The sequence below is a fragment of the Acomys minous genome, assembly GCF_964271855.1.
Source record: "Acomys minous genome assembly, chromosome: 19".
In the NCBI taxonomy this organism is placed as follows: Eukaryota; Metazoa; Chordata; class Mammalia; order Rodentia; family Muridae; genus Acomys; species Acomys minous.
The window spans coordinates 19841269-19869021 of NC_140499.1; the positions used below are offsets into that span (position 1 = coordinate 19841269).

The following is a 27753-nucleotide window of genomic DNA, read 5'->3' on the forward strand; positions in this document are numbered from 1 at the left end:
ACTTTGATTTTCTTGATTATTTAAGAGTAAATGGTTTATTAGTGTTGCTGAGTTCTCTGTGAGAACTTTGAACTTTTGACTGATAAATGTAACGCAGGACAGATTTAGATGTCTTTATTTGTTTGCTGTTTTTTGTGTGCTTTTATTTTTGTTTGTTTGTTTGTTGAGACAGGCTTTCTCTGTGTATTCCTTGCTGTCCTGGAGCTAACTCTGTAGACTACCAGGCTGGCCTTAAACAGAGATCCACCTGCCTCTGCCTCCTGAGTGCTGGGATAAAAGGCGTGCACCACAACACCCAGCTTTAGATAGCTTATGTTTTTAAAGTAGGGCAAATTTCCCCTCCCCTCACAAATGAAATGTTACCCCAAACCACTTGTTAGTATTAGAGGTACTTAGCTCTTCAAAGTTAGAATTTGTGCTAAGCAGTTCAAAACTCCTAGTGATGGAGTTTTACACTAAAAAGTATAAAATTGTGTGCATTCTCCTAACTTGTTGCCTCTTGAGAACTTTCTCTGGGACTGGAAAGCTGTAGGATTGCCAGCTATGCTGTCACCATGGGATTCTCTTTATCCCAACTGGGGCCCTGATCTTTGTCTTTAGAGCTCTCTCCCAACCCCCTGCTCCAGACAGTGTTTCTCTGTGTACCCTTGGTTGTCCAGGACTTTGTAGACCAGGCTGGCCTTGAACTCATGTCTCCCTGAGTTCTGGGATAAAAGGCATGTACCACCACACCTGGCTTGTAATGGAATCTTTAACCTTCAATGAGTGACTCATCGATAAATTCAGGGCTGTAGCTTTTTCATTTACCTAGCATGGATAGGGCTAGATTTGTTAATGAGATTCCAAACAACATAAACAAATGGATTTTAAAATTAGCTTTTAATTGATTAAACTTAAGTGAAGTTAATCTATATAGTAGTAATTTTTAATCAGTATTCTACCTTTCTCCTTGTGTGTAAAAGAAAGGATCAATTGAGCAGGGTTTTGTTTGGCCTCATATTTTCCCTGTTGCTATGTGATATTCCGTGTTATACTTTGCCTAACTATAAGATAGTATTACTAACTAGAGGCGAGTGTTTTGGTAGCAGTTGTTGTAAGCAGTGGGTATAGCTCTGTGTTGCCAAGTGAGTTGATGAACTCATGTCCTCTCCTTTCCTAGCGAGTATTATTTCAGCATAGAGAATTTGGAGCGGGACTTCTTTCTTCGCAGAAAGATGGATGAACAGGGATTCCTGCCCATTTCCCTGATTGCTGGCTTTCACCGTGTGCAGGCTCTCACCACAAACCTTAATCTCATCTTGGAGGTAAATATTTGTTTAAAAAATAATTTAAGGGGCCGGAGAGATGGCTCCGTGTTTAAGAGCACCGCCTGCTCTTCTAAAAGTCCTGAGTTCAATTCCCAGCAACCACATGGTGGCTCACAACCATCTATAATGAAACCTGGTGCCCTCTTCTGGCCTGCAGGTAAACAAACAGACAACACTGTATACATAATAATAAAATAAAATCTTAAAAATAATTTAAGTTATTTTCAATTTTCAAAGAACCTAAAACTGCCCTAAAAGTAGTGTTAAAGTGGGCCGCTCAGGGGCAGAGCATTTGGCCAGCGTACATGAGGTCCTGGGTTTATTATCACCAGGAGTATCAAAAAGGGGGGCGGCGGGGGAAGAAAGAAAAGTGGGTTGCTGAAATGCTTTCATGAGTAAGGGTGCTAACCCTGAAGACTTGTCTTATTCCTGTGGCCCCCATGGTGGGAGGAGAGAACTGACTCCTACAAGTTCTTTGACTCCACACTCTGAGCATGTGTTTTTAAAAAGTATCCTAATTATGGTGTTTGCTAAGGATCACTTTTGGTCCCAGCACTGGGGATGGGGGGTTAGGGGGGCAGTGGCAGATTGATCTCTTGGGTTCCAGGGCAGCCTGGTCTACAAAGTGAGTTCAGGACAGCCAAGGTAACAACAACAAAAAGCAAAACAAAACAAAGAATAATTTTTGGGAAGTTCAGGACAAGCCTGAGCTACAGAGTAAGACTCTGTCTCAAAATTAACCAACTGCCCCATCCTACTCCTGTACAAGTATGCTAGGCATAGAGATAAAAAGCCACCCAGGAGACTGAGGCAGTAGGAGTCCTTGAGTCCATAAGTTCTAGATTGGTCAGCTGTCATCTCAATAAATATAATAAAAAACTGCCAATCTGTAGTTCCTAAGTTTCGAGAACATCTCAACTATTTTCTGTTTTTATAAAACTTCTGCCTTTGAAAATTTCAACCTTCTTTAGTATTTAGTTTTTCTGACTTCTCTACTTATTAAAGTTGAATTTTCATGTGCTTTAGGAAACCTTCCCCATCGCACACAAGACCGCAGGTAGCTCAGACATGTTTCAGACCCGATGCCACTGTGGAGCCGAAGCTGGCCTTGAACTTGTGATTCCCCTGCCTCTCCCACTGAAGGGCTATGCTCTAACTGTGGGCCACCATTCCAGTCTGGGAAGGTTAACGGGACAAAGCCTTTCTAGCTTTTTAGTCAGAATTTTGGAGGCCCAAAATATCAGTGTACACAGGATCTCATTTAGGTCAAGACTATCACGCGTTGGGATTTTTAAAAAGGCTAGTTTTTAAAAGGGTCTTTACTTAAACTTTTTGTGTATAGTTGTTCTTTTTAGAATTTTGTTGTCTTTTTCCTTTGATATAGGGTTGTCATCCTCCTACTCTACCCTCCTTAGTGTTCAGATTGTAGGCATGTGCTATTATGCCTGGCTGTATTCTATAATTTTTCAGAAGGTATGAATAGTGAATAAAAGATATTAATAGTGAGTGCTTCATTTCTTTTAAATTTGATATCCCCCTGTTCATTTGCTGAAGACAGAATGCAAAGCCTTATATGTGGTCCCACTAAGTAGGTTGTTTCCTACACAGGGAATAAACTCCATAGGGTCTGTAAAGCAGACCTGATCACCACACTACAGAACCCCTGCCTCCACAGGGTCTATAACAAACAGTTATTGTCTCATCTTTGGCCAGTAATGAGTCAGTTGTCTTTTTATTAACAATCAAATGATCAATGGTTTCCTTTTTTGTACTTTCCTCTTGAGATAGGGTCTTTATAGCCTATGCTTGCCTCCACTTCCCGGGGGCTGGGATTACAGGCATGCTTCACTATGCATAGTTTTCCTTCAGGTACTTGTGATCAAACTCAGAACTTCTGTCATGTTAGGGAAGTACTTTAACGAGTGAGCTACATCTTCAGCCTCCATTATGCACTTATTTTTTTGACCATGGGAGTTAGGGCAGACAGAGTTTCATACACATATAGCCCAACCCAGCCTCATGCTCACCATGCACCTAAAACGACTCTGAGAACTTTGGCTACTTCCGTCATTCATCTCAAGTACCCCATTTCCTGAATTCTGGTTCTGGTTTGGTTTTGGATTTTGTTTGTTTTGTTTTTTGAGACAGAGTTTCTCCCTGTTAGCCTTGGCTGTCCTGGACTCGCTTTGTAGACCAGGCTGGCCTTGAACTCACAGTAATCCACCTGCCTCTGCCTCCCTAGTGCTGGGATTAAAAACTTGCACCACCACGCCGGGCTTGGTTCTAGTTTTTTTTGAGATAGGATTTTACTATGTAGTATTAGCTCTGATTGGCCTTCTGAATAGACTAAGCTGTTCTCAAACTTGACAGAATCATCTTGCCTCTGCTTCCTGGGATTACAGACATAGGCCGATATACCTGAAAAATTACAAACACAGCCAATATCCTAACACTAATTTATGGTTATTTTTTAGACACATTAGCTATACTACAGTCTACTAAATTGAAGCTTCATAATTTTTAGAATAGAAATACAAAGCATACAACTAAGAACTTATGAATGTCACTTTAATGGCTTAAACTTTCTATTGTCAGGCACTTAAGGATAGCACAGAAGTAGAAATTGTGGATGAAAAAATGAGGAAAAAGATAGAACCAGAAAAATGGCCAATCCCAGGCCCTCCTCCACGAAATGTGCCACAAACAGACTTCTCTCAGTTGATTGATTGTCCAGAGTTCATACCAGGCCAAGCCTTTGGCTCCCACACAGGTAACTGCTTTTCTTCTAGTGCAAACATTGTAACAGTGGCTGCTTGATGAGTCTGCCTATTTATCTGTAGCTTATTGAGCTTTTATAAAAAGCAAAACAACAACAACAACAAACCCAAAGCTAGTTAAATGATTCTTGGTTCTCCCAACCCTACTTAGTTTATCTCCCAGATAAACTATAATTATGCAGAATCATAGGTAAAGCTCTGCTTATGTCTTTTCATCTTAGATTTTGTGTGTGCTTTGTATGGTCTTTCTTCTTATCTTTTAAAAATTCTACTAATCGACTGTAGATCGTGCTACTTTTCTCCATGTAAAACCAAAAGAGCCAAAATTTGTGCCCAGGGGTGGACTAGTCTTCCTTGACTTTTGTTACAAATGTACTTAATGTTTCTTGAAAATATAAGATAACCCATTTTCTAAAAATATAACTGGGCTTTTAAAACCTGGTTCTTTTGAGTTTCCAAAAACTACATTAGTGTTACGAAGTTTTTTTGCCTGGTTCATTTTAAAGATAATTGCTCTTGGGAAAAATATGTGTGCTTAACCTTTTTTCAGTCAGGGTGATGATCTACTGATGCTCTTGGATGTCATATGATCGGAATGTACAGTGGAGTAGGTGACTCCCTGAAATACCATGTAAATATGAGAGCAAATCGTGCTGCAGAAGTGAGAGTGACCATACTGTCTTCTGTGCAAGAATGCCTACGCCCACCCCCTTGTGGAGAAGGTTGGGCCAGCCTGCAGTGGAGATAACCACCTTTACGATTATGATGTGAGACAGACCAGAGGACTGCTGTTGTTACTGTAGGAGCTTCTCCTTTCTATGTCATTAGCTTAGGCTGCACGGGCTACTTCATTCATGGTGGGAAAGTTCATTGTTATCATTGGGGAAATACTGCAAATTCTATCTTTTGTTTCCAGGCATTTATACTTTGCCCAGATCAATAAAGCAGAAAAAGAGAGGATTGAGTAGCATTTCCAAAATTGTTAGGTCCTTTGCTATTTGACTTGCTCTTTAATATATTATACTTTGCATAACTCACATGTTGTCATATTTCACATGTACTATAAGATGTATTAATATGAATACTTAAGGGGTAAGAAATATAAGTTAAATAAATAAGGGCATTTTTCCTTTATGCTTCAAAATTGTTTTTAAGGGCCTTTTTTATTATTTTATTTATTATTGTGTGTATATGATGTATGTGTTTTTGAGTGTGGACATGTGTGTCATGGTGTGTATGTGTGGGGATAAGAGAACAACTTTTGAGAGTTGGTTCTTTGTTCTCACCATGGGATTCAGATATTAAACTCAGGTGGTCAGATTTGCCCAGCAAGTGCCCTCACCTTCTGAGCCATGTTGCTGGTTTCAAAACTGTATTTCCTACATTGGCATAAAAGCACTGCCTGCCTATCTATGCCCCTCAAGCAATAAACCACAGTAAACCTTTCTGGTCAGGAATGTGGGCACAGCAATGATAAAAGTAACATAAGATTTGGTACCAAGGAGTAGAGCTGTTACTATGATAAACCTGGCTGAGGTTTGTAGGCATTTGGAACTGGTTTTCAGAAGAAATATGAAAGACTAAGGCGCTATATGCAGAGCTCAGTAGGCCATTCTTATGGAAGACCAGTATGCCAATGAAAAGGTAGAAAGTGAACATTGTGCTCAGTTTTCAGAGAGGGGACAATAAATATTTTGTGGGGAGTTGAGCTAAAGGCTATTTGCATTTTATTCTAATGAAGAATCTGAGTGTATTCTGCCTATTGCTGAAAACGTAAGTCATAGATTGATTTGTACTTTGTTTGGCAGAGGCAGTTTCAAGACAATATTACATTTAGGCTGAGGCATGTTTACCACTCACTGCTCTTATTCAGATCTATAGCAGGAGAGAGCAGAAGGACTGGGAAATGTGCAGTTTGGGGAAGAAAGGAACATGCCCTTTAAAGTTTCCAGCAAGTGGAGAGCATACAAAGCTTTTAAAATTAGTGCGAAAAAGAGATATCTCACATTATTCACTAAGGCAGGGCAGATGCCCCGAGGGCAAAACCTATGGAAGTCTCCAACTAATGAAAATAGAAATTAATTTGAAAGAAAAGGAAACTAAACTTGAGACTTGGCTGATAGGTTCCCTGGTATATAAATAGATGCCTATGAGAAATGTTCCCAGGTTTGGAGGCCAAATTGTACAAAAGCTACTTACAGCAGCAGTAAGAGGGAGGGGTTAGACAGCATCTCAGTCTGGCAGTAGACCTTGGATGCTTCATCACCATGTAAAATGCAGGTTACAGGGTTGTGGAAGCTTACACCAGAAGCTGCTGACACTGTGTGGCAAAGAAGATTTTGAGATGCCGTTGTTTGAAGCTGTGAAAGTCAAGTTACAAAGTAGACTTCCAGGCTGTTGGAAATTCCAGAAATGTGGGACATCTACCAAGAAAAATTGGAGGAGTAGAACCATCCTGTGAGAGAGGCTGTATGTGCTACAGGTGACAACACTGGAGGGTGGAGCTGGTCATGGGCTCTGGAGCCGAGATGATAGTACCACAAGCCCCAGATGCTGATTACGGAGCTGCAAGGCTTAATGTTTACCCTGCTAGGTTTAAGACTGCTTTTATCTGGTCTTCCCTTGCTATACCACATCACTTTCTACTGCAATATGGATGTCTACTCTGTACTGTTGTACATTGGAAGTATGTAATTTGTTTTCTGAAATTATAGACTCTCACAGTTCAGAGTTTGCCTTACATCTCAGAGACTTTGGACCTTTGAACAATGCTGGGGATAGTTAAAGACTATGGCGACTTTTGAATTAATATTGCTTTATGAGATGATATGTACTGGTTTAAAAGTGTCTTGTTTGAGATTCAAGTTGACAAGGCATGTACTTGTGATGAACCTTTATTGTCATTGTGACTGGATATGTCTGTGAGGGCAGTTCCAGAAAGGTTTAAGTAAAGAGGGAAGGCCCATCCTAAGCATGGGCTGGGAGCACCAACATTCACCTCTCTGCTGCCTGACTACAGATACAGTGTGACCAGCCACTTCATGGTCCTATCACCATGCCTTCCCTGCCAGCATGGACTCTACCCCTCAAAACCGTGAGCCAAAATAAGTCCTTTTTCCCTCAAGTTGTTTCTTGTCAAGTGTTTTGTTACAGTGACAAGAAAGGTAGCTAATGCACTGCCTATCCATAAAATGTGATGGATAATTTCAGACATTGTTGTTTGAAACCGAAAATTTTTGTTTTATTCCTTTTAAATTCCCTATGACCTAATTCTCTGTTATAAATTGCAGACAATATGTAGAACTTGTTACTCTTTTAGGTAACGAAGAACTGGTTTCTGTACAACTTGAAAGTTTCAAATGTTTTGTGCTCTCTATAGTTATCTTTCTGCAGACGTTTTGTACCCATAATTTTATCTCTCTAAAAAAACTAGGATGTTTTGTTTGTTCGAGACAAGGTTTTTTTTTGGTGTGTGTGTGTGTGTGTGTGTGTGTGTGTGTGTGTGTGTGTGTGTGTGTGTAGCCTTTGACTGTCCTGGAACTCTGCAGACCAGGCTAACCTCGAACTCACAAAGATCCACTTGCCTCTTCCTCCCAAGTGCTGGCATCACAGGCTTATGTTCCCACTGCCTGGCTAGAGTATGTTTTTGGTTTTTTGTTTTGCTTTGTTTTCCAAGACAGGGTTTCTCTGTGTAGCCTTGGCTTGTCCTGAAGTCCCTTTGTAGACCAGGCTGCCCTCATACTCACAGAGATCCACCTGCCTCTGCCTCCCGAGTGTTGAGATCACAGGCATGCACCACTATGCCCAGCTTAGGGTATGTTTTTAAAGAGAAGTCAAATTTAGGTTTCAACTCCTAAATATTGGATGGAAGACTGAAAGTTTGTGTGTGTATGTGTGTAAACGTGATGTCCTTTTTAACCAGCTTACAAGTAATTAGTTGGGAAGTTGGATAATATAGAAAATAGTTTTTCTATATTGTAGCTGTAAACTTAGGGTTGAAGATGATATTTTTAACTAGCTTATGAACAATTAATTGGGAACATTGGGTAATAATGGAAATATTTTTCCACAAGATAGCTAAGTTAGGTCAGTCAAGTTGGAGATGCCTTTTCATTAAACATTTACGCATTATTAATAAAATTGCAAGAATAAAGTAAAAGTATTATACATTTTAGATTTTAAACATATGTTCAAATGCATACAAATAAGTATAAATAAATGTCACATGCAAATAGATGTATAAATGAAGAAATATATGGGTTCCTGATAGAATCACGCTGATTCGAATTAGTTCATAGGAATAAATCTGCCCACCTCCATTTCCTATGAATCTTCACATTCTGACCTTGTTAACTACTTATAGATGCTTGGAGAAGTAGTATGTCACTATATGTTGGAGAAGAAAGAAGGTAGGAAGTATAGACAGCGTTCTTATGTAACTATATGTGAAGAAGAGGAGTGAAGCTTTTAGTCAATACCCTAATCTCAAATTAGAGTATCTTAACATTTGATTATATTTTTGTGCCACTTTTATGGTAAAATGTTTTAACATAATCCTTTTCATCACAGAAATTTAAATATCTACTTTTTCCTCTTTGGAGGTTGAATTATGTAACATGGGTTGGCATTGCCACCGAGCAGAAGATCTTAATCACCACAAAAGGTTGATTTTCAGACTGGTAAGATGACTTCTGGAATGCAGGGTTTGCTTTGTGGGTGTGGTGTCCTGTCAGCTCATGATGTGCAGGAGGGCCTGATGCTTACTGAAAAGGCTGAGGGACTTCCTTTGAAAGCTATATGCAGAGGTTCCTAAAGAAATCCTTATTACTCAGACCCACAATGAAGGGAAAAGCCACACCAGATCAAAACATACATTTATCTTTGGAGAGCCAGGCTGACATTTTTCATTTAACATAAAATCAGCAAAGGCAGACTGTTCATATTCTCACAAATTTTAACCAAGGTATTATGTGTCTAAATAATTTTGTCTATGTAAATTAATGTCAGAAACTCAAGTATAATTAAACTTTTGATTTTATGTTATTTAAAGTTTGAAGTAGTTAAAGATTAGGAGTCTAGAAAACAAGACAGATTATATGTATAAGTTTAAATATTTTTCTTTGCCACATATTTTAATATTTCATTTCTAAGCACAAATTTTTAGTATAATAAGACAACTCATGGTAAGTAAAACCGTAATTCAAGTTTATAGGACCTCAAGAGATGATCATATAATAAACTGTTAGGTGGGTATAAGAAGGCTAAACTTGTGCATTAAAATAGTAACTATTGGGGCCGGAAAAGGTAGCTTTAGCTGTCAAGACCACCTGCTGCTCTTCTAAAAAACTCTTGTAGGGCAGCTCATAACGGGTTATCACTCTAGCTCCAGGGGATGCAGCACCTCTTCTGGTCTCCTCAGCCTCCCACACACAGGTGGCACCCCTCCCTTAAATAAAAAGAAACAAAATAAAAGCTATAGTTTTTATTTTCCTATTTTGGTTTCCATTGCTCTCCTGATATTTAGATCTTAACTATATGTAGCAATTCCGTTAAATTTAATGATAGTTGTGTAAGGAATTAAGTTATCCCTATAGTTAAAAAGCAAGTGGTTCTTTGTGGCCCTTTAAAACTGGTCACTGGTGCCAGACGGTGGTGGCACACACCTGTAATCCCAGCACCCAGGAGGCAGAGGCAGGCAGATCTCTGTGAGCCTGGTCTACAACACAAATTCAGGACCGCCAAAACCACGTAGAGAAGCCCTGTCTTGAAAACCGAAACACACCACCCCCTGCAAAAATAAAATGAAAGAAAGAACTCTTCCATATAGTGGGGGAGGAGGTCCCCCTTGGTCTTAGACCTAGGGGAGGGGAATAGGGTGAAAGCAGGAGGGAGGGAGGAAACAAGGGATGGGATAACAATTGAGTTGTAATTTGAATAAATTAATAAAATTTAAAAAATAAAGCTGGTCATTGTATAAATATTTCAGAATATTAGAAAAGCAGCTCTCTGGAGTTGTTTTTCACACACACCCCTCTCAATGTGGAAAAGAATAGTCATTTGTACTAGTTATGAGTGAATTGGTGATAGATGTGCTGTTTATGGAGAAGGTTGTAGAGCAACAGTGTCCCAGGAGGGGATAGCCTTAAACTACAAAATGTTTGCTGGGTGTGGTGATACATATCTTTAATCCTAGCAGAAGGAGTCAAATCGCTTGTGAGCTCCAGGCCAGGCTAGTCTACCTTGCAAGTGCTAGCAAAGAGGGTGGCATAGTGAGACTAAAAATCAGCAACCAAACAGAAACATTTAATTTCAGTATGTTTTCATAGATATCTTTATTTAATATAGGCACATTATTTTAACATGTCTAATGTAAATCTTTGCTTATCTGGAACAGAAGATACCAGCTCATTTTTAGATGCATATTTCAGAACAGCCTCATTTCAAGTTCTTTGCTCCATATAACTAGAACTTATTATATTGAACAAACTTTTTTCTGTTTTGTGTTTCTGGGCATCAAATCCAAAGGCCTGCCGCCATCCACATGCTTTAAAGCCTATGCCTGCTATATTGACTAGGACATTCTAGTCCTAGCCTTTTCTATTCTAAATCAACTTACCTCTTTAAAAATAATAGTGATCTGATGGTTGCATCCATGTGTCAAAGGGGAAGATACTAAATCCAACTCTAGGATGTTTATGGAAATAAATGTTGCAACCCCCATCACACACATTCCTGCTCTGTGCCTTTAATTTAGTAAGTAAAAGACTCAGTGTTCATCCGTTTCAACTTTCTGCATATGACATTCACCTCTGAGGTGTTTTTTTTTCGTGAATTTTTGGTGTTTTTACTGACTAAATATGAAAGAAGCGATTTTTAGAATTTTAGATCATACATTTCTATTCAAAGTTAAAACAAGTTATCTTCTGAACCGGGGGTGAAATTATAACTTAAACTTCTGAAAAGCAGCTTAGAGAAAACAATTTGAGTTTTATAGCTGAGTTTTATAACTGAAAGGGTAAGGTGAAGAAAGGTTCATTTTAAAAATGTTTTTTAAAAAGCTTTGTTTTTATGTACATTGGTGTTTTGCTTGCATGTACATCTGTGAGTGCATCAGATCCCCTGGAATTGGAGTTACAGACAGTTGTGAGCTGCTATGTGGGTATTGGGAGCTGAACTTGAGTCCTCTGGAAAAGCAGCCAGTGCTCTTAACCACTGAGCCATCCATCCAGCCCCCAAAGTTTTACCGTTAAAAAAAAAAGAGATGTGTTCATTTTTTATTTTTGTGTATGTTTGCCTGCATGTATGCATGTATGCCATGTGTGGGCCTGGGGCCTGTAGAGGTCAGAAAAGGAAGTCAGATTAGAGTTATGGACTGTTGTTGTCTGCCAGGTAGATGCTGAGCTTTGAAAAGAGCAGTAGGTGCTCTTGCCACCAAGCCATTTCTCTAGCCCTAGAAAGGCCCTTAAATTCCGAAAGCGTTAGATGTTATTACTGTGTGCTTTTCTGTGGTAACATGTATTTTGTAGTGTTCAGCACGAGGTATGCTGTACGTGGTTTGCACTGGTTTTCATGCAGGAACTGTGGGTATAGAAGTGATGGCTACTGTAGTTTAGATCTGTCAGTAAATCATTTTGCCTTGAATGTCATGTATATTTACCTGTGGCTTAATAGCAGTTTACATCTTATAGTTCAGTGTATAGGTTGAAGACTTCACTGTTTGGTTCTCCCGTAAACTGACCATCATAATTGCTGACTCACTGATACTCTTGAAGCTGTAATGAATATGATGCTCTGTATAAGTGTTGGTGACATTCCCTCATTCAGTGGCTTTCCTTTGGAATATTTGAAAATTATGGAAAGGTTTTGAAATTATCATGTTTTTATACAGGAAAAATCCATATTAAGGCAAGATGAAATGCAGTTTATAGGTAAGAAGAACCAGTATTTTAATTGCAGAACTAATTTAAAATTTTAGAGTCTGCCCCAAACTCTCCAAGAATTGGAAGTCCATTGAGCCCAAAGAAAAGTACTGAAACAAGCACCTTCCGAGCGATATCTAGAGGTTTGTCTAGCAGCTTACCTGACCTGGACTCAGAACCACGGGCAGAAGTAACGGAGAGGCATCGTCCATCTGCAGTGGCATTGAAGGTAGGGTACAAACCCGTCAGCGCGTGCTTTGGGTATAATTTATAATCAGTGGGCTTTCTGTTTGCCATATACATAGATTTTGAAAGGTTTTAAAAATTGAATTGTGGCCTTCAAGAGAAACTTCAGTTACTTTTTGTATCTTCTCTTTAGGATACATCTTTTAACACGATTAGAGAATGTTTGGCCTTTTCATTTACCACTAATTTTTTTCTGTGTGATTTTTAAGTAATATTTCAATTTCAGTAAAGTTTAAACATTTCCAAATTTTATTATTTGTAAGAGTCTTAAGACACATGTTAGGGTGAGTCGATGTAACAAGAAGAAAGAAGCAAACGGACTTCTTGGTACGTGAGAAAGTATCAGATGCTTGTAAAAGGGCCAGAGGAAATTACCTGGCATTTTTTGACTGTTGGCTGATGCACAACTTACTATAAAATGTTGTAACTTTAGCACAATAACTACTTTCTACAAGCAAAAGTTGAGAAACCTAGGTAAAATTGTGTGCCTATGTGGGTGTGAGTAACTTGTCTTGTGGTAGATAGTTGCAGTGGTTTTCTGGAATGCTTATTTTTGGGGGAGAGTGGGTGAAGGGATGGGTGAGATGCATTATTTCTTAGAACTGTTTGAATGCTCAGAATAAAAACGCTTGCCAAAGTTTAGAGTACGTGCTGCTTGGCTGCATGGACATTGAAGGTAAGCTCTATAAGGAAAGACAAACAATTATGAACTGAACTATGCGAAGAAGAGAGTGCTAGGGGTTTAAAGGTTTATAAAACAGGTTCTCTGTCCTGGAGACCAGAGGTACAGAGAGGAAACTGGGATTTCAAAGACCCTACATTTGCCCAAGTAGGCAAACGCTTTCTTGTAACTGAGCAGTCCTCTGTGTCTAGTGGAAGTCAGGAGTACGGCTGAGGATCCACAGTGCCCTAAGAGCCCCACATGGTCTAAAGTATTACCAAGCCCAATGTCAATAGTGCTGAGTTTATGAAACCTTAATAAGCAGGGCAAAACCTTTAGTTCCAGCACTTAAGAGGCCGAGGCAGACAGATTTCTGTGTATTTGAGGATAGAGAAACTCCTGTCTTGAAAAACCAAAATAAGAAAGAAAGAAGTCTTCTTTTCCTTCTTTAAATTCAAATACTAAATGTACAAGTCAGGTCCTCAAGTATACCAGGCAAGTGCTCTACCACTGAGCTATATCCCAGAACCTGAAACAGACACAGTGTATTTAAATGTTGCAGAAAAACACCACATTCCAAGGTGTGTACTCCAAAGGCTTAAGCACTTTTGGAAAAAAATCATAACCTTCCTGGGTCCTTGTGGGGATTGTGTTCCTATGCCAAGGCATCAAAACGCTACTTTACACATTTGATATCCCCTTCTATATCTAAAATGACTACATTTTAAAATCTCCTTTCCAGCACCATATAATATATTAAATCTTAAAATTGATAGTTTATATAATAACCGATTTTTACATTGTTTATTTGTGTGTACATGTAGATTGTCAGAACAACTTCAGCAGTCAGTTCTCTCCCTCTACCAGGTGGACTCCAGAGATTAAATTTAAATCCTCAGGTTTGGTGGTCCTGTTACCTACTAAACCATCTGTCCAGCCTATTCCATCAATTTTGTGAAGTCGTTTTTAGAATATTTGTTGTCTTTTAATAGTTATTTGTGAATTTCGGTTGGTGGTTCTTATCACTCTTATAGGAAATTGTAGACTTGCCTTCTGGCTTGTGGCTTGTGAGTACAGCTTGCTCACCCTTGGGCCACTTTGTTGAATGTTTACACAGATTTAAGCAGAATTCTGACTTTGGATCTAAGCCATTACAAAAAATAAGTTTTCTGTGAGAGGTACACTTATTTTCTCTTATTTATTGATGAGATTATGTTTTGTCCCTCTGCCCCTCCTTTGACTAGTTGAGAACAAATGTTATAACTTTACCTTCTCAAATAAAGAAAAGGAAAAGACTGACTGTTTTGGAGTTGGTTTTCCAGACATTTGCTTTGACTGCCTCCCACTGTCTATTTCTGATTTTGTTTTTTATCTGAAAGCTTTCTAGGATCCTGGTGCCAACAGGGCCTTCTGTCTTTTTTTGCTATAATACTGGCTGGTTTTCAGTTGCTGGTCCTTTTTGTGTCTCAATAGTATAATCACCTGTACCTGATGCTTTCTAAAAACTCATAGTTTCTGACCTGATAATTCATTGTTGATAAGTTAACTTATGTGATATATATGTAAATATATATTATATATAATTAAAAATATATGGGGTCACTTATGTATACTATCATATCATAGTGTTAGTTTGACTTCTTCTATACCACCTTGTATCCCCTTGTTCTCCTTTAGTTGTCTTATTGCTTTGGCTAGTCTTTTTTTTTTTTTTTTAATTTATTCGTATTACATCTCGATTGGTAGCCCTTCCCCTGTTTCCTCCCATTCTTCCCTCCCTCCCACTTCCTCCCTTCTCCCCTCCCCTATGTCTGTGATTGAGGGAGACCTCCTCCCCCTATATATGCTCTTAGGATATCGAGTCTCTTCTTGGTAACTTGCTATCCCTCCTCTGAGTGCCGCCAGGCCTCCCCATCCAGGGGACATGGTCAGAAAAGGGGCACCAGGGTTCGTGTGAGAGTCAGATCTCACTCTCCACTCAACAGTGGAGAATATCATGTTCGTCGGCTGTGTCTTGGTAGGGGTTCGAAGTTTACTGCCTATATTCTCCTTGGCTGGTGCCTTAGTTTGAGGGGGACCCCAGGACCCAGATCTGTCTGTCATAAAGTTCTTCTTGTAGGTTTCCAGGACCCTGTGGGTCCTACTATTTCCCCATTCTTTTTGGCTAGTCTTCTATTCCCATGACTCTTAGGTTTGGACTTTTCTTCAATCTTACCTTCTACACCTGAGATTGTCTCTCTTCCATCTCTTCTATTCTGTCGGTGATACTTGCATCTGTAATACCTGTTCCTTTTCCTAGGTTTTATATCTCCAGGACTCCCTCAATTTGTGTTTTCTTTATTGCCTTGTTTGTTTGTTTGTTTGTTTGTTTTGCTTTTCAAGATAGCCTTAACTGTCATGGGCTTGCTTATAGAGATCCACCTGCCTCTGCCTCCTGAGTGCTGGGATTAAAGGTGTGCGCCACCACCACCCAGCTATTGCTTCTTTTTTCATTTCCAGATCCTGAACTGTTTTATTCATTTCTTTACCTCTTGGATTGCATTTTCCTATATTTCTTTAAAGGATTTATCCATTTCCTTTTAAATGTCTCTATCATCTTTAAAGGCTGGCTTTAAGATCATCTTCTTGTGCTTCAGTTGCGTTGAGCTATCCAGGGCTTGCTGTATCAGGATAGCTCGGCTGTGGTGTGGTATATTGCCCTGGCTCTTGTTGAGTGTATTCTTATGCTGCCTTTTAGCCATCCCTTGCGTTGGGTGGATATTCTTGCCAGCAGGACTCCTAAGGAGGGAGCAAGGAATGCCTTAGGTATCCTGGGAAAGTCAGGCAGTGGGACTCGGGACAGTGTGCACCTTATAACTGCTGGCTGTGGCCCAGGTGGATATGGTAGGCAGGGCGACTGGTGGAAGATTTATGTGTCTAACCTGGATCTTTCAGGACCCCAGCATGCCGCTACTCGGAGGCAGTCAGAGCTTTGCACCTGACAATAGAGTTCACCTCTGCTGACTATGCCCAAGGTAGACATAAATGTCACAATACTCTTATGAAAATTGTCCTTAAAAAACCACTAAAATAAATAAAAGATTTAATATAGAAAAAAGAAAAATTTAATATTATATCTAAAATACCGTTTTGTTTCTTCAGGAATCAATATGTGCTCCTGAAGAGACATCAAGTCAACTAAACTTTCAAGAAGTATCAGAACAAGAGGAACTTGGCTTTTTGTTTGAAGAGACGGAAAGAAGGAAAAACACATTTATTGATTGGTCTGATAATGATTCAAACTATGAAATTGATGACAAAGATTTAAACAAGATTTTGATTGTAACTCAGACAGGGATAGCACCTTATATGAGAAAGCATCCTGAAGTAGATCAAACAGGCACCCAAGTATCACGAGCAAAACTTACATCAGAACTTGCTGAAGTGATTAATGACGGCTTGTATTACTATGAACAGGATCTGTGGACAGAAGGTGAAAATACACACACAGCCATAAAGGTAATGATTCCTGGTCAGCATCTCTCAGCTGACAGTTCACATTGATTGCATGTTATTGCTTGTTTTCTTAAACTTGAGGGTTTATTTCATACAGTTTTGAATATAAATAAATTATACCCAATTTGAAAGTTCTTGGAAATATATTTGATAGTCACAACCTGAGAAGAAATTTTAAGTAATGATATAATGAATACTACCAGCATAAAAAAATATATATATATATTATTTCCTGACTAAAACTTGTGGGAAAAATGTATGGACAGGCCTACTTCATGTCCTCATTCTAATTTTATTCTCTTGCATTTCACCATAGATCTGGCCTCTACCCTGCTAAGCTAGAAGCGACAATGTCTAGTCTCTAAATCTCTTTAAATTATAGTGGTACAGTTAGGACTGTAGGAGGGTCCTTTTTCTGCTGTTAAACTTTTTGGAGAAGCCTCAAAAGTTAAATACTTATTTGAGTAATAGAACAATGAGAGGAAGTTACCTCAAATGGGAGTGTGATCTTAGAAATCAAACAGTTACAGAAAGAAAAGCTGCCAGCAAGTGGTTGAACAGTAAGAACTGCCTTGGTGTGAACAAGAGGCATGGCTTTGGAATTTCCATTACTGCTTTTAGTCACTGCCTTTTGAGAGAACCTGCCTTAGGTATATGTTGTCAAGACCTAAAACTATCTTGCCTACCCTGTTAGCATTATTTCTGATGCTTGGTTCTAGAGGTGATGCCTGTCTGAAATAATTTTGTAACAGAAATAGATATGCATTTTAATTCCTGGTCCTAGTGGCATAGGCCTGTATAATCCAGCTACTTGGGAGAAGCTAGAAAGAGTAGTACTAGTTCAAGGCTAGCCCGATCAATTTCACAAGACCGTCTGCCTTAAAATAGAAAAGGACTAGGGCTCCATGATCAGCACGGCTGAGGCTATTTTCATGTTATAATCACTGTCCTTGGTTCTGACTTTGTGCTGGATGTGCAAGTTCTACTTCCGTTAGTGTTTCTCCTGTGGGTCAGCTGAGTAACATACTCATTGAGTGCTGTTGTGTTCAGCCATTGCTAGTCCCTAGACATAAGATAAAGAGTGTTTGAAATTGCCTGATAATTTCAGAGCAGACATTAAAACAAACCACAATAGTTAACAGTAATCACTCATATGATAATAAATGCTCAAAAAGAATAAACAGATTGATGTCAGATTAGAAAGAGTGGACCTCTCAAAAGAGTGAAATCAGAAATGTAAGATGAAGTGTTAAAACGCCAGGAAAGTAGTTCAGGAAGAGGAGTCAGGGGAGAGTCAAGGATTGAAAGAGCAACAGCTGGCATATTTGAGGAGCTGAGAAGTTCGCTCTTAGCTGTGTAAGAAGGTAATTATGGTTGTGAAGGCAGACTAGAATTTGTAGACCATGCTAAATAGTGTAGAATTTATCAAAAGTCAAAGTGCAGGTTTATAGATATACTGTGATATGATCCTAATTCTAAAAGATCATTGTCGTCCTTATGACAAAGTAGTAGGTTATATGGGGACAAAAGTGGCAGGAGCTGTTAATAGGCTGCCCATCAAGGAGATAGTAATTAGTCTTAGTTAAACTGGTTGTACAGGAAATACGGAAATGAGAAAAGCTACTACATCTGAGCCTTGATGGATAAGAGAAGAATTGGGTGTGTCAGAAACTGGACAGTTGATTAGGTAAGAATGGAGAGCATATCAAAATGACAGGGCACTTCTAATGAAAAAATATTCGTGGTTCCAGAAGCTGTGCTGAATTGGTGTGAACTGGCAGGCTCACACATCTTTATTGCTAAAAACCAGTGAAATAGCCATGTGATAAATGATGGGATACCTTAGAATCTCCAAAGGTCTTCAAGGTGAATGCTTAGAAAAGAAAAATGCTGGAACTTGTTTACAAGATCATTGTGGGGTTTTATTGGTGTGGTGGGCAGGGGTTGAGGAGTTGAACCTTGCAGAACCTACCTGAAACAGGGAAAAACAACAACAAAAACTCCACACCCAGACAAAGTTGTGGATTCTAGTAAGAGTTCTTTCATCATCAAATGTTTGCATAAAAGAATTGCATGCTTTGTTGGCCCGGGAGAGACCATGGTCAAGAATGTGGGTTTCTAGGGCAAGCTTCATCCATTGTACTTGGGATGTGCTTCCCCTGGGATTTCTTAAAATTCAGGAAACTCCACAGCATAAGAGAGCATTCATGATCTCCCTAAATTAGACAACAGCAACAAAAGTTAAAAAATAGATTCTCAATGATAGACACAATTTTGTTTTTTAACCTACTTCCCCAGAGAATAGACTATTTTCCTGGTCATTTTAAGCAGAATAGAGAAGGAAAATAAATTATACTAGATGTGTATTCCTGCAGCCCAATTATGTTGCTTGGGTGACTGAAGTGGTTGGGACCTGGAAAGAGAGGGCTTTGCAGCTAAAAGTACTTACTGCTTTCCCAAAGAACCTGGGTTCAGAGCCCTGAGGTTTCCAGGCACACACACACACGATGAGCATTCATACATGTCGGCAAATACTCTGCACACATAGAATAAAAATAAATAAATCTCAGGAAAAAAAACAAGATGGAGAACCTCCTCGTGCATGTGCATACACATCTACATACAAAGACACATACATCACACACAAAATTATTAAATATGTTTTAAAAAGTTAACGCGATCCTATCAATTTCACAGGTGCCTACTATAAACAAATTTAGATCAGTTTGAATCAACTGTATTCCTGGAACACAAGGTATTTACTCAATTATTTTATAAGGAAAGAGTAGTCACAAAGTTAATAATTAAACTAAATGAACTACCACATGTGAGAATGAGCCAAAGTATGACACAGGAGGGCTATACCTTAAATAATTGATGGGGGAATTACTAAGCAAATATAGATCACCTTTGTTTGTAATATTTAAGGTAATAAAAACTTCATCAGAGGGCAGAGTGCTACCGCCCTAGCACTTCTGAGTTAGGGGTGGCAGATCTCTGTAAGATCATCTTGTGATATATAGTGAGACTCTGTCTCAAAATAAAATAAAATAAAAAATCCAAATAGTAAACATAGAAGTTGACTGATGGGATTTCCAGCAAATTAGATTTATAGAAAACATGAAGACCGGACATAGGAGATTGGGAATCAGAAGCAACAAGAAAAGCAGGTGTAAAAGGAGTTTTGTTGTACATACCATTTCCTCTTTGTTTTAAATCACTTGTAGATTTTACTATAAAGCTTTTTCATTTGAAACAAGAAAGCTACAAACTGGAAATACAGGGTGACAGGGAACAGGAAATGGTAAGAAAGAACAGACATGGGCCCCTGGAGTGGTTTGTTTAAACACAAATATTTAAGTAGCTGAAGTAAGCAAGTTGTCAGAGCTTATGCAAGTACAACCTGTTATTTACACGCAAAACACCGAAGAGATGAAAGCAGAAGTGGACAGGAAAGATGCACACCATCAGATTAGCACAATCTACATCAGCACCCAGATGGTTTGTGTGTGTGTGCATGCAATTAACACGGTGATCTGAAATTCATGGCAACTTTTAAATAATACAGAATAGTCAAAACAATGTTTAAAAAGAACAAAGTTAGGCTGTAGATGCACCTCACTGGGAAAATGATTACCTTGAATTCTAGAGACTTTGTATTGTAGCCTTAGTACAGCCAAAGGTACAGTTACCAAGACAACAGTACTGGCATAACAATAGATGTATGAGTAATTTGAATATAATTGAGTCCAAATAAAATATGCCTATGTATCAGAAATTCTCAGATGATATTACCCAAGTTAATAATTTAAGTCATTTAATGGGAGAAGAATATTTGTTTGAACTAGTAGTGATGGGTCATCTGGATATCTACATGCAAAATAATGAAGTTGCTTGGGCCTTTCCTTATATTATTCAAATTTAAGATCATTCTTTACACATATATATTTCTACTCTAGTATGTGATATTCTACCCATACAACTCAATTGTAATACAAGGTTTACTTCTAATACTTTGAAAGTGCTATTACAGGCTGTTTGGGATAAGTAAGTTATGCAAGCTAATTTTTAGTTGATCAAATCATGGTCGTATTAATTACTAGTCTTTTTATCACAAGAATAGCCATTCTGGGTGTAACAGATATGATTCTATAGAAATATAAGCCAAAATAGTTTGATAAGGTCTTCAAAAACCCCAGAGACATACAGAACACAGCATTTAAAGATGTTTTTATTCAATAAGACAGTTTAACTCCTGGCAATACCTAGCCTACCTCAAAGAAGATGATGAGCATCAAAGAACCTCCTTATGGAGATGGCTTCAAATGTGGCAAACCTGACACTGGGGAGTATGTCCTTGTTTCTACCACAGAATTCTGCCTAAAAATGGGCAAGCTTGAATGCAGGCAGAGTCGACAGCCAAATTCTGCCAAGACAGAGTAAGCAAGTCCTCAGTAGTTCCTGCCTGACAAATATGTCTGTCAGATATATTGAGCCAGAAGGCTGAGATGATGCTCCAACATTATAGAGTTTTGGGGGACTGTTATGCAGCAAACTGTCTCTGTCATCTTCTCATTTGGGAAGCTGATAACCTGCACTCCCTGTATACTCAGGTAATCAATTTTATTCCTTCTCAAGTCTCTGATAGGGTTTAAGACCAGATAGTTTAGTCTTACAATTAAGCTTAGTTGTTTAGGGGGTAAGATGTTTTTAGGTCTAGGTAGATGTTTTAAGTTAATAACGATGTGATATGATAGATATTAATTTACATTCAGAATTTTAGACTCACCAAGATAGGAAGGAAAGATGTTTATTTCAATGCTGCAAAATGTTCCTGATTGTTTCATGGTTCTTCTTGTTATAGGTAGTTTATTGTATATATGTATAATAATATAAACATATATGTAAAATATTTAATAAAAAACAGAAAACAGCCCCCCCCCTGATATGATCACCCATATCTGGTAAAAAAACAAAACAAAACAAAGCAAAACAAAACAAACAAACAAACAAACAAAAACCTAATTCAGGCTGAGCCCATGACACATGCTTGTAGTCCCATCATTTGGTGTGTAGGTACAGGCTGGAAAATTAGAAGTTCCAGGTGATCCTCAGCTACACAGTAAATTTGAGGCCAGTTTAAGGCAATCGAGACTCCAATCCTAAGAAAAGAATCCAAAATAAAAAGATTCCTAGGAATTAAATGTGTAAATGTAAGCCAAAAAGGCTCCAAATTCCTTTTATGGCATTCTTTTGGCATTGTTTTTGTTGTTCTGCGGATGGATCCTGATCTTCACAAAGGGGAAAAGAAATACAGTAAAGAGAAGTTTTTGTGCCAGGCATGGTGGTACACGCTGTTAATCCCAGCACTTGGGAGGCAGAGGCAGGGGTATCAATGTTAGCTAGAGGCCAGCCTGGTCTACAAAGTAAGTCCAGGACAGCCAAGGCTACCTACCTGTCTGGAAGCTCTGTCTTGGAAAACACACAGAGGGGGGGAGGGAGAAGTGGTTGGAATAATCCACATCCTTAATGGAAATTAACTCAGTGGATTATATACATAAATTTAAAATAAAAACTACAAAACTCAACCTGATGGCCTTGGGATTGCCTTAATTGTATAACACCAAAGTTTTGTCTACTAAAAAAAAAAAAATCTATGAACCAGATTTTATTAAATTTAGTAAATTTAAAGTATCTGCTTAGTGAAAACCAGTGCCAAGTGAGTTCGAGGTCAGCCTGGTCTACAAAGCAAGTCCAAGACAGCCAAGATAACCCTGGGAAACAAAGGGACTATGGGGAAGCATTTGTCAAAACTATATACATAGGCCATTTAAAATAGGAAATCAAGCTGGTTTCAAGGTGGTGAAAAATGCTGGGTACAGGTAAAGACTCCTGAAATCCAAGCACTTGGAAGGAGCAAAAGGATCAAGAGCTTAAGGCCAGCTTCTACTACATAACAGATTTGAAATTAGTCTGGGCATATACGAGACTCTGTCTCAAAGACAAGCAAAACAAAAATGTCCTTCACTAAAGAAAAACAGATGGTAAGTGAGATTATGAAAAGATGTTCCACATGGAGTTTCACTGGAGAGTTACAATGAGAACATCGGGATGCTGTAATGCCCCCCACTAAGATGACCAAGTGCAAAGACAGGAAGAGGTGATGCGTAAATAGCACTGTCACTTTTGAAGGCTATTTCAACAGTTTTGGATTTTTGTTGTTGTTTTGTTTTTCTTAAGACAGTGCTTCTCTGTGTAGCCTTGGCTGTCCTGGACTCTTTGTAGACCAGGCTGGCCTTGAACTCACCTGCCTTTGCCTCCCTAGTGCTGGAATTAGAGGCATGTGCCACCACTGTCTGGCTCAACAGTTTCTTACAAATTATAATTTTAAAAAATTAGAATAATCAAGCAAATTTACCACACGAATAGAAATGTATAGCCTTTTAAAAGGATGTTTACAGCATTAAAATGACTTCCTTTGGGGTGTCAGCTCCCGAATAATGACACAGAAACTTCCTATACTTATTATAGGCACTATAGGGGGCAGATTCTCAGCTATTGTAACCTGACAATACTGGCCTGGCCTATGTCCCTGTTAGCTCTCTTTCCACACCTGATTCTTTTCCAGAGTTCCTCTTTCTGCACCGAAGTCCTGTCTTTTCTGTAGGTCATTCAGCTCTTTATTAAAGCATTCAGAAGGTGTTGAAGGAGTGTCTACAAAATATGGTGCATCCATATTAATAAACAGTACAAAGACTAGCTTTACTCAGCTCTCTGCTGGTACAGACATCATCATTTGAATAATACAAAGACTGTCTTTACACAGTACACAAAAAGATCACCCCAACACAGCAGCTTTAACCATAATAGCCTAAATGTGGATGAAACCAAGATATCTTTCAGGAGGTCAGTAGATAAACCATGATACATCCAGATACTGAACTGTTATTGATGACTACATGTAATCAAGTTGGAGAAACATAAAGGTAAGTCTTAAGCTCAAGTTTCGGAGTGAAACCAATCTGAAAAGGCTGCACAATGTATGGATTCCAGCTGTTGGATTCTGGAAAATCAACTGGAGACAGTAAGAAGAACCCGAGATGTCGAAAGGGAGACTGCAGAGGATTTTAGGGCAGTGTAGCTACTGTCAGTGATGGTGTGTTCCATTGTGAATGAACAGTGGGCTTTGGTGTCACTTGTAAGCAGTGAATCATTCTGATACTGCTCACTGATGATGGGGAGGGTGTGCTTGCCAGGGTACAGATGTGTGGCAATAACTGCTTCTTTAGGTGTACTTTGTTCATAAAGCCACTCTAAATACAAAGACGTATTAGAACATGGCTGAGGTTTAGACATATATATCTGGTAGAGGACTATATAAAGAATATATAGATATGTAAAGACAGGTTAGTCTAAGAACCCACTTCAAAAACTTGGACAGAATTTAAAGAAATATTCCAAAAAAGATTAATTACACAGCAGGAAAGTGGAAACCTAAATCAATAGCCAGATACCCTCATACTAATAGCATGGTTATTATTTACAGAAGGCAGATACTGGAGGTGCCCCCAGTATATAAAATAGAGCATCTACTCTGGAGGACAGTTTAGTTATCACATGACCTAGCAATTCCATTCTTACATGTGTTACCCAAAACAAATGAAAACATGTTCATACAAATATTTATGTACAAGTATTCATCATGGTATGTTAAAGGTAAAAATGCAAATCTTACCAGCTGATAGATGAGGTGTATTCATACAGTAGAGTATTTGGTAATCAATGTGAGCTGATAAGTGAGTGGGACAACATGAAAGACTATGGAGACAGCAAATCAAGGCACTCATAAAGGGCGATATGTTTTGAGTCTGTTTATATGGAATATCCAGAGCCAGGACATCCACATGGCTAGAGTATAGTTTGTGATTTCCTTGCAGGTTGTGGGAGAAGGTGTAAGAAATGTAGAGTGGATGGTAGGTACTGGGTTTCTTAGGAATCATGAAAATGTTCTAAAATTAATAAAGCTAAATATGTAAAAATGATTGAATTGTATATTTGATTGCTTGTATTAATTACATATTTTATAGGTTGTTATATGAAACAATAGGAAAGAGTTGTAGTTGTATGTGCCTATAGTCCAAGTTTTCTAGGGAAACTGAAGCAGGAGGATTATTTGAGCTCAAGAATTTGTGTAGGCTTAGATTTTCTACACCTACTTCTCACTTCTAACTCAACAACCGGAGGAAGGGGAGAAAGACTGTTAATAGGAAAAAGGCGTTGTGGGCCTATTTAGATGTAGTTCCTTGGACCAATTCCATGTGTTGTCAGGATACCAGCAGTCCAGTCCAACAGCTCACACCAAACAGCACACGAATCCATAGAGGTGGCAGGAACCAGCAGAAACTACAAGGCTCTGCTGAATTGGCACAATCCTTGGAGGTAGCCAGAATCAGCCTAAGTACCACGAGAAGTTCTTTGGAATGTTTCTTTCTGTGAAGTGAAGACCAGCAAAGTGTTGCCCAGCATGGTAGAAATGTCAAATGCCTTGTCTGTTTGTAGTTTTTAATACTCCTTCCCACCATCACTCACCCTCTCACATTCTGCTCCCAGCAAAATATCACATGCCCTCTGTTCCAGAAAAAACCTCTCACAATACAGCTTTCAGCAAAACACCACGTGACATAAACTGAATCTTCAAACAAGCTAAAAACTTCTACTTTTAAGTTTGAGACCAACCTGGGTATCACACACCTAGCCAAACCTTGTCTCAACAAGACCAACAAAAGATATAATACTCTTGTTGATGGATGATGTAACATTGTTAGCATATCAATCAGTACCATTCAAAGCAATCTAGACTCTCTAGTTTCTGCCAAAATCTTAACAGCCTTTTTTTCTTCCAAAAATAGAAATATCTGACCTAAAACTTACTGAACACTGTAAAACATTCTCAAAAAATAATGTTGAAATATCTGGGTGTAGGGCAAGCCTGTGATGCCATCACCCACATTGAGAAGAAGAAAGTTGAGGCTGTCCTGGGTTCTTGGCTACATACATAGTGAGAACTGGTCTAAATGGGAGGGGAGATTGGTGAAACTGCTCAGCAGTTAAGAGCACAGGCTGGTCTTGCAGAGGACCTGGGTGCATTACAAGCACCTATGCTGGGCAGCTCACAGCCACCTATAACTTACTTCTAGGGTATCGACTACTATCTTCTGGACTCTGGACACTAGGCCTGCACACGGTGCTTATATGTGCATGCAGGCACTCACACAAAAATGCAATTATTTTTCTAATGGAGAAAGGAGGCTACTTCACTCTTGAGTTCCAAAAATGCTACAAAATCACAGCAACCAAAATTCTTAGCCAATGGTGTTGTGGTTAATTTATCAATAGGCCTTATACTGTTTACTATCAGGCCTATAACTATTATGGTGGTATTGTCTAACCCACTAGCAATTAATCAAGACACAGGCACCTGTTATATTTTAAAATAGCCTTAGTTAACCTGGGGCAGGGCAGATATTAATCACCTAAACTACTTCCCATATTGTGGCAGGTATCTTATACTGAGCCCCAATCCCATGTCATCTGCTTCTAATAGTTTCTGCCAAGCTACCTCCCATACATAGTCCCAAATACTTACTAATTATCATCATCTGGGCCAAATCACCATCCATGCCAGCCGTGGGCTTCTCTCTTCCTCTGACCCATGGCACGACCTTCCTCTCTTTTCCTCTGGTCTCCCCTCCTTTCCAAGATGCTCTCTGTCTCCCCAAGCCCTGGAACCGTTGCCATACCTAGCCTATTTGCCCTGCCCAGGTGTAATGGGCCTTTATTGGTCAAACAGGAAGTTCCTTAGGCAAAGTTACACACCAACCTTGGGGTATAGAGACAACAAGCAGCAGTAGCGTCAAAATATATCAGACCAACATCCATCACAATGGGACAGAGGAGAGCTTGGAATACCTCCATGCATGTACCGAATGATTTTAAATGTATGTGCACCTCCATGTCTGTGAGTATCTATGCACATGTGTGCCTTACCCTATATTTTAAAATAAATTGAAATTGGAGTATATATAACACCTACAACTATAGAACACTTAGAAAAGTGCTTCTCAACTTGTGGATTGCAACCCATTGGGGGTTGAATAGCCTTTTCACAGGGATTTCATATTAGATATTCTGAACAACAGATACACACATTATGATTTATAACAGCAAATTTGCAGTTATGAAGTAGCAACAAAAAATTTTTGGTTGTGGATCACTACAACATGAGGAACTGCATCAAAGGGTCACAGTATTAGGAAGGTTGAAAACCACTGACTTAGAAGAAGGCTGTAGGTGAACTTTGACAGACTATTACCAATCAGTAGTTTCTTGGATATCACATCACAAGCAAATAGGTACATTTGAGTTTATGAAAGTTTTAAATTGCTATGTGCATGAAAGGACCACTAGAAAAGAAAACCTCAACTGTGGACTGGGAGAAAATTTTAATAAATCACACAAACTATAAGGATATAAAGATTATTTGCATATATAAATAACACAACTCAAGAATATATTTTCACAGTAGACAAAAAACTTGTATCAACAGTGATGTAGTTTATAAATGTTTTCAAAGCTGTTCAACATCATCAAGAATGTAGTTTTTATTTTTTTGTTTTTGTTTTTGTTTTTTTCCAAGATATATATTATTTTATTAATTTGTTCTTGTTACATCTCAATGGTTATCCCATCCCTTGTATCCTCCCCTTCTTCCCTCCCTCCCATTTTCCTCTTATTCAACTCTCCACTCTACTGTGGAGAATGTTCTGACCATTGGCTAGATCTGGGTAGGGGTTTAAAGTTTACAGCCTGTATTGTCCTTGGCTGGTGCTTTAGTTTGAGCAGGACCCCTGGGCCCAAATCTGCCTATCATAATGTTCTACTTGTAGGTTTCTAGGACCCTCTGGATCCTTCAACTTTGCCATTCTCCCATGCTTGTCTCATCTAGAGTCCCAATAGGATGTCCTCCCCACTGTCCCAGTTTCCTGGTAATTGAAGACTTTCATGTGACATGCCCCTTGGTCTATAGTTTTTAAATAAACCCATGAGCTAGTGCTTTATTCAGATGGCAACAAGATAGACACAGATGAACCTGAAGACTTCATGCTAGGGAAATAACCATTTACAAGAGAGTACTGTGTGACTTACGTGGAGTATGTACCTAGAGATGAAAATCTACTAAAGCTGGAAGAACAGGGAGATGATAAATCGTTATTAAATCGATATATAATTTCAGTTTTGTTGGATGGTAGTTTGAGATGTTATAACAGAATCTCTATACTTAACAGTAA

General features: G+C 38.8%; 1 protein-coding gene across 10 annotated transcripts in view; it reads left to right on the forward strand.

The window, feature by feature from the left end:
• The window catches only part of LARP1B (La ribonucleoprotein 1B), a 132589-nt gene that overhangs the window by 20696 nt on the left and 84140 nt on the right, over positions 1–27753 (forward strand). For 6 of the 10 annotated variants that reach the window (XR_014776865.1, XR_014776866.1, XM_084769340.1 and 3 more), the window contains exons 8-11: positions 1160–1304; positions 3903–4077; positions 12060–12232; positions 16052–16408. Coding sequence is in view for 8 of the 10 variants with exons in the window: in XM_084769340.1 (XP_084625466.1) it covers positions 1160–1304; positions 3903–4077; positions 12060–12232; positions 16052–16408 (850 nt within the window). In the remaining 2 variants the exon portion in view is untranslated. Of the gene's footprint in view, positions 1–1159; positions 1305–3902; positions 4078–4634; positions 5043–12059; positions 12233–15844; positions 15925–16051; positions 16409–19102; positions 21349–24342; positions 24448–27753 lie in introns of those variants that run through there. The other 4 variants (XM_084769341.1, XM_084769343.1, XM_084769346.1 and 1 more) reach the window with 4 other exon arrangements.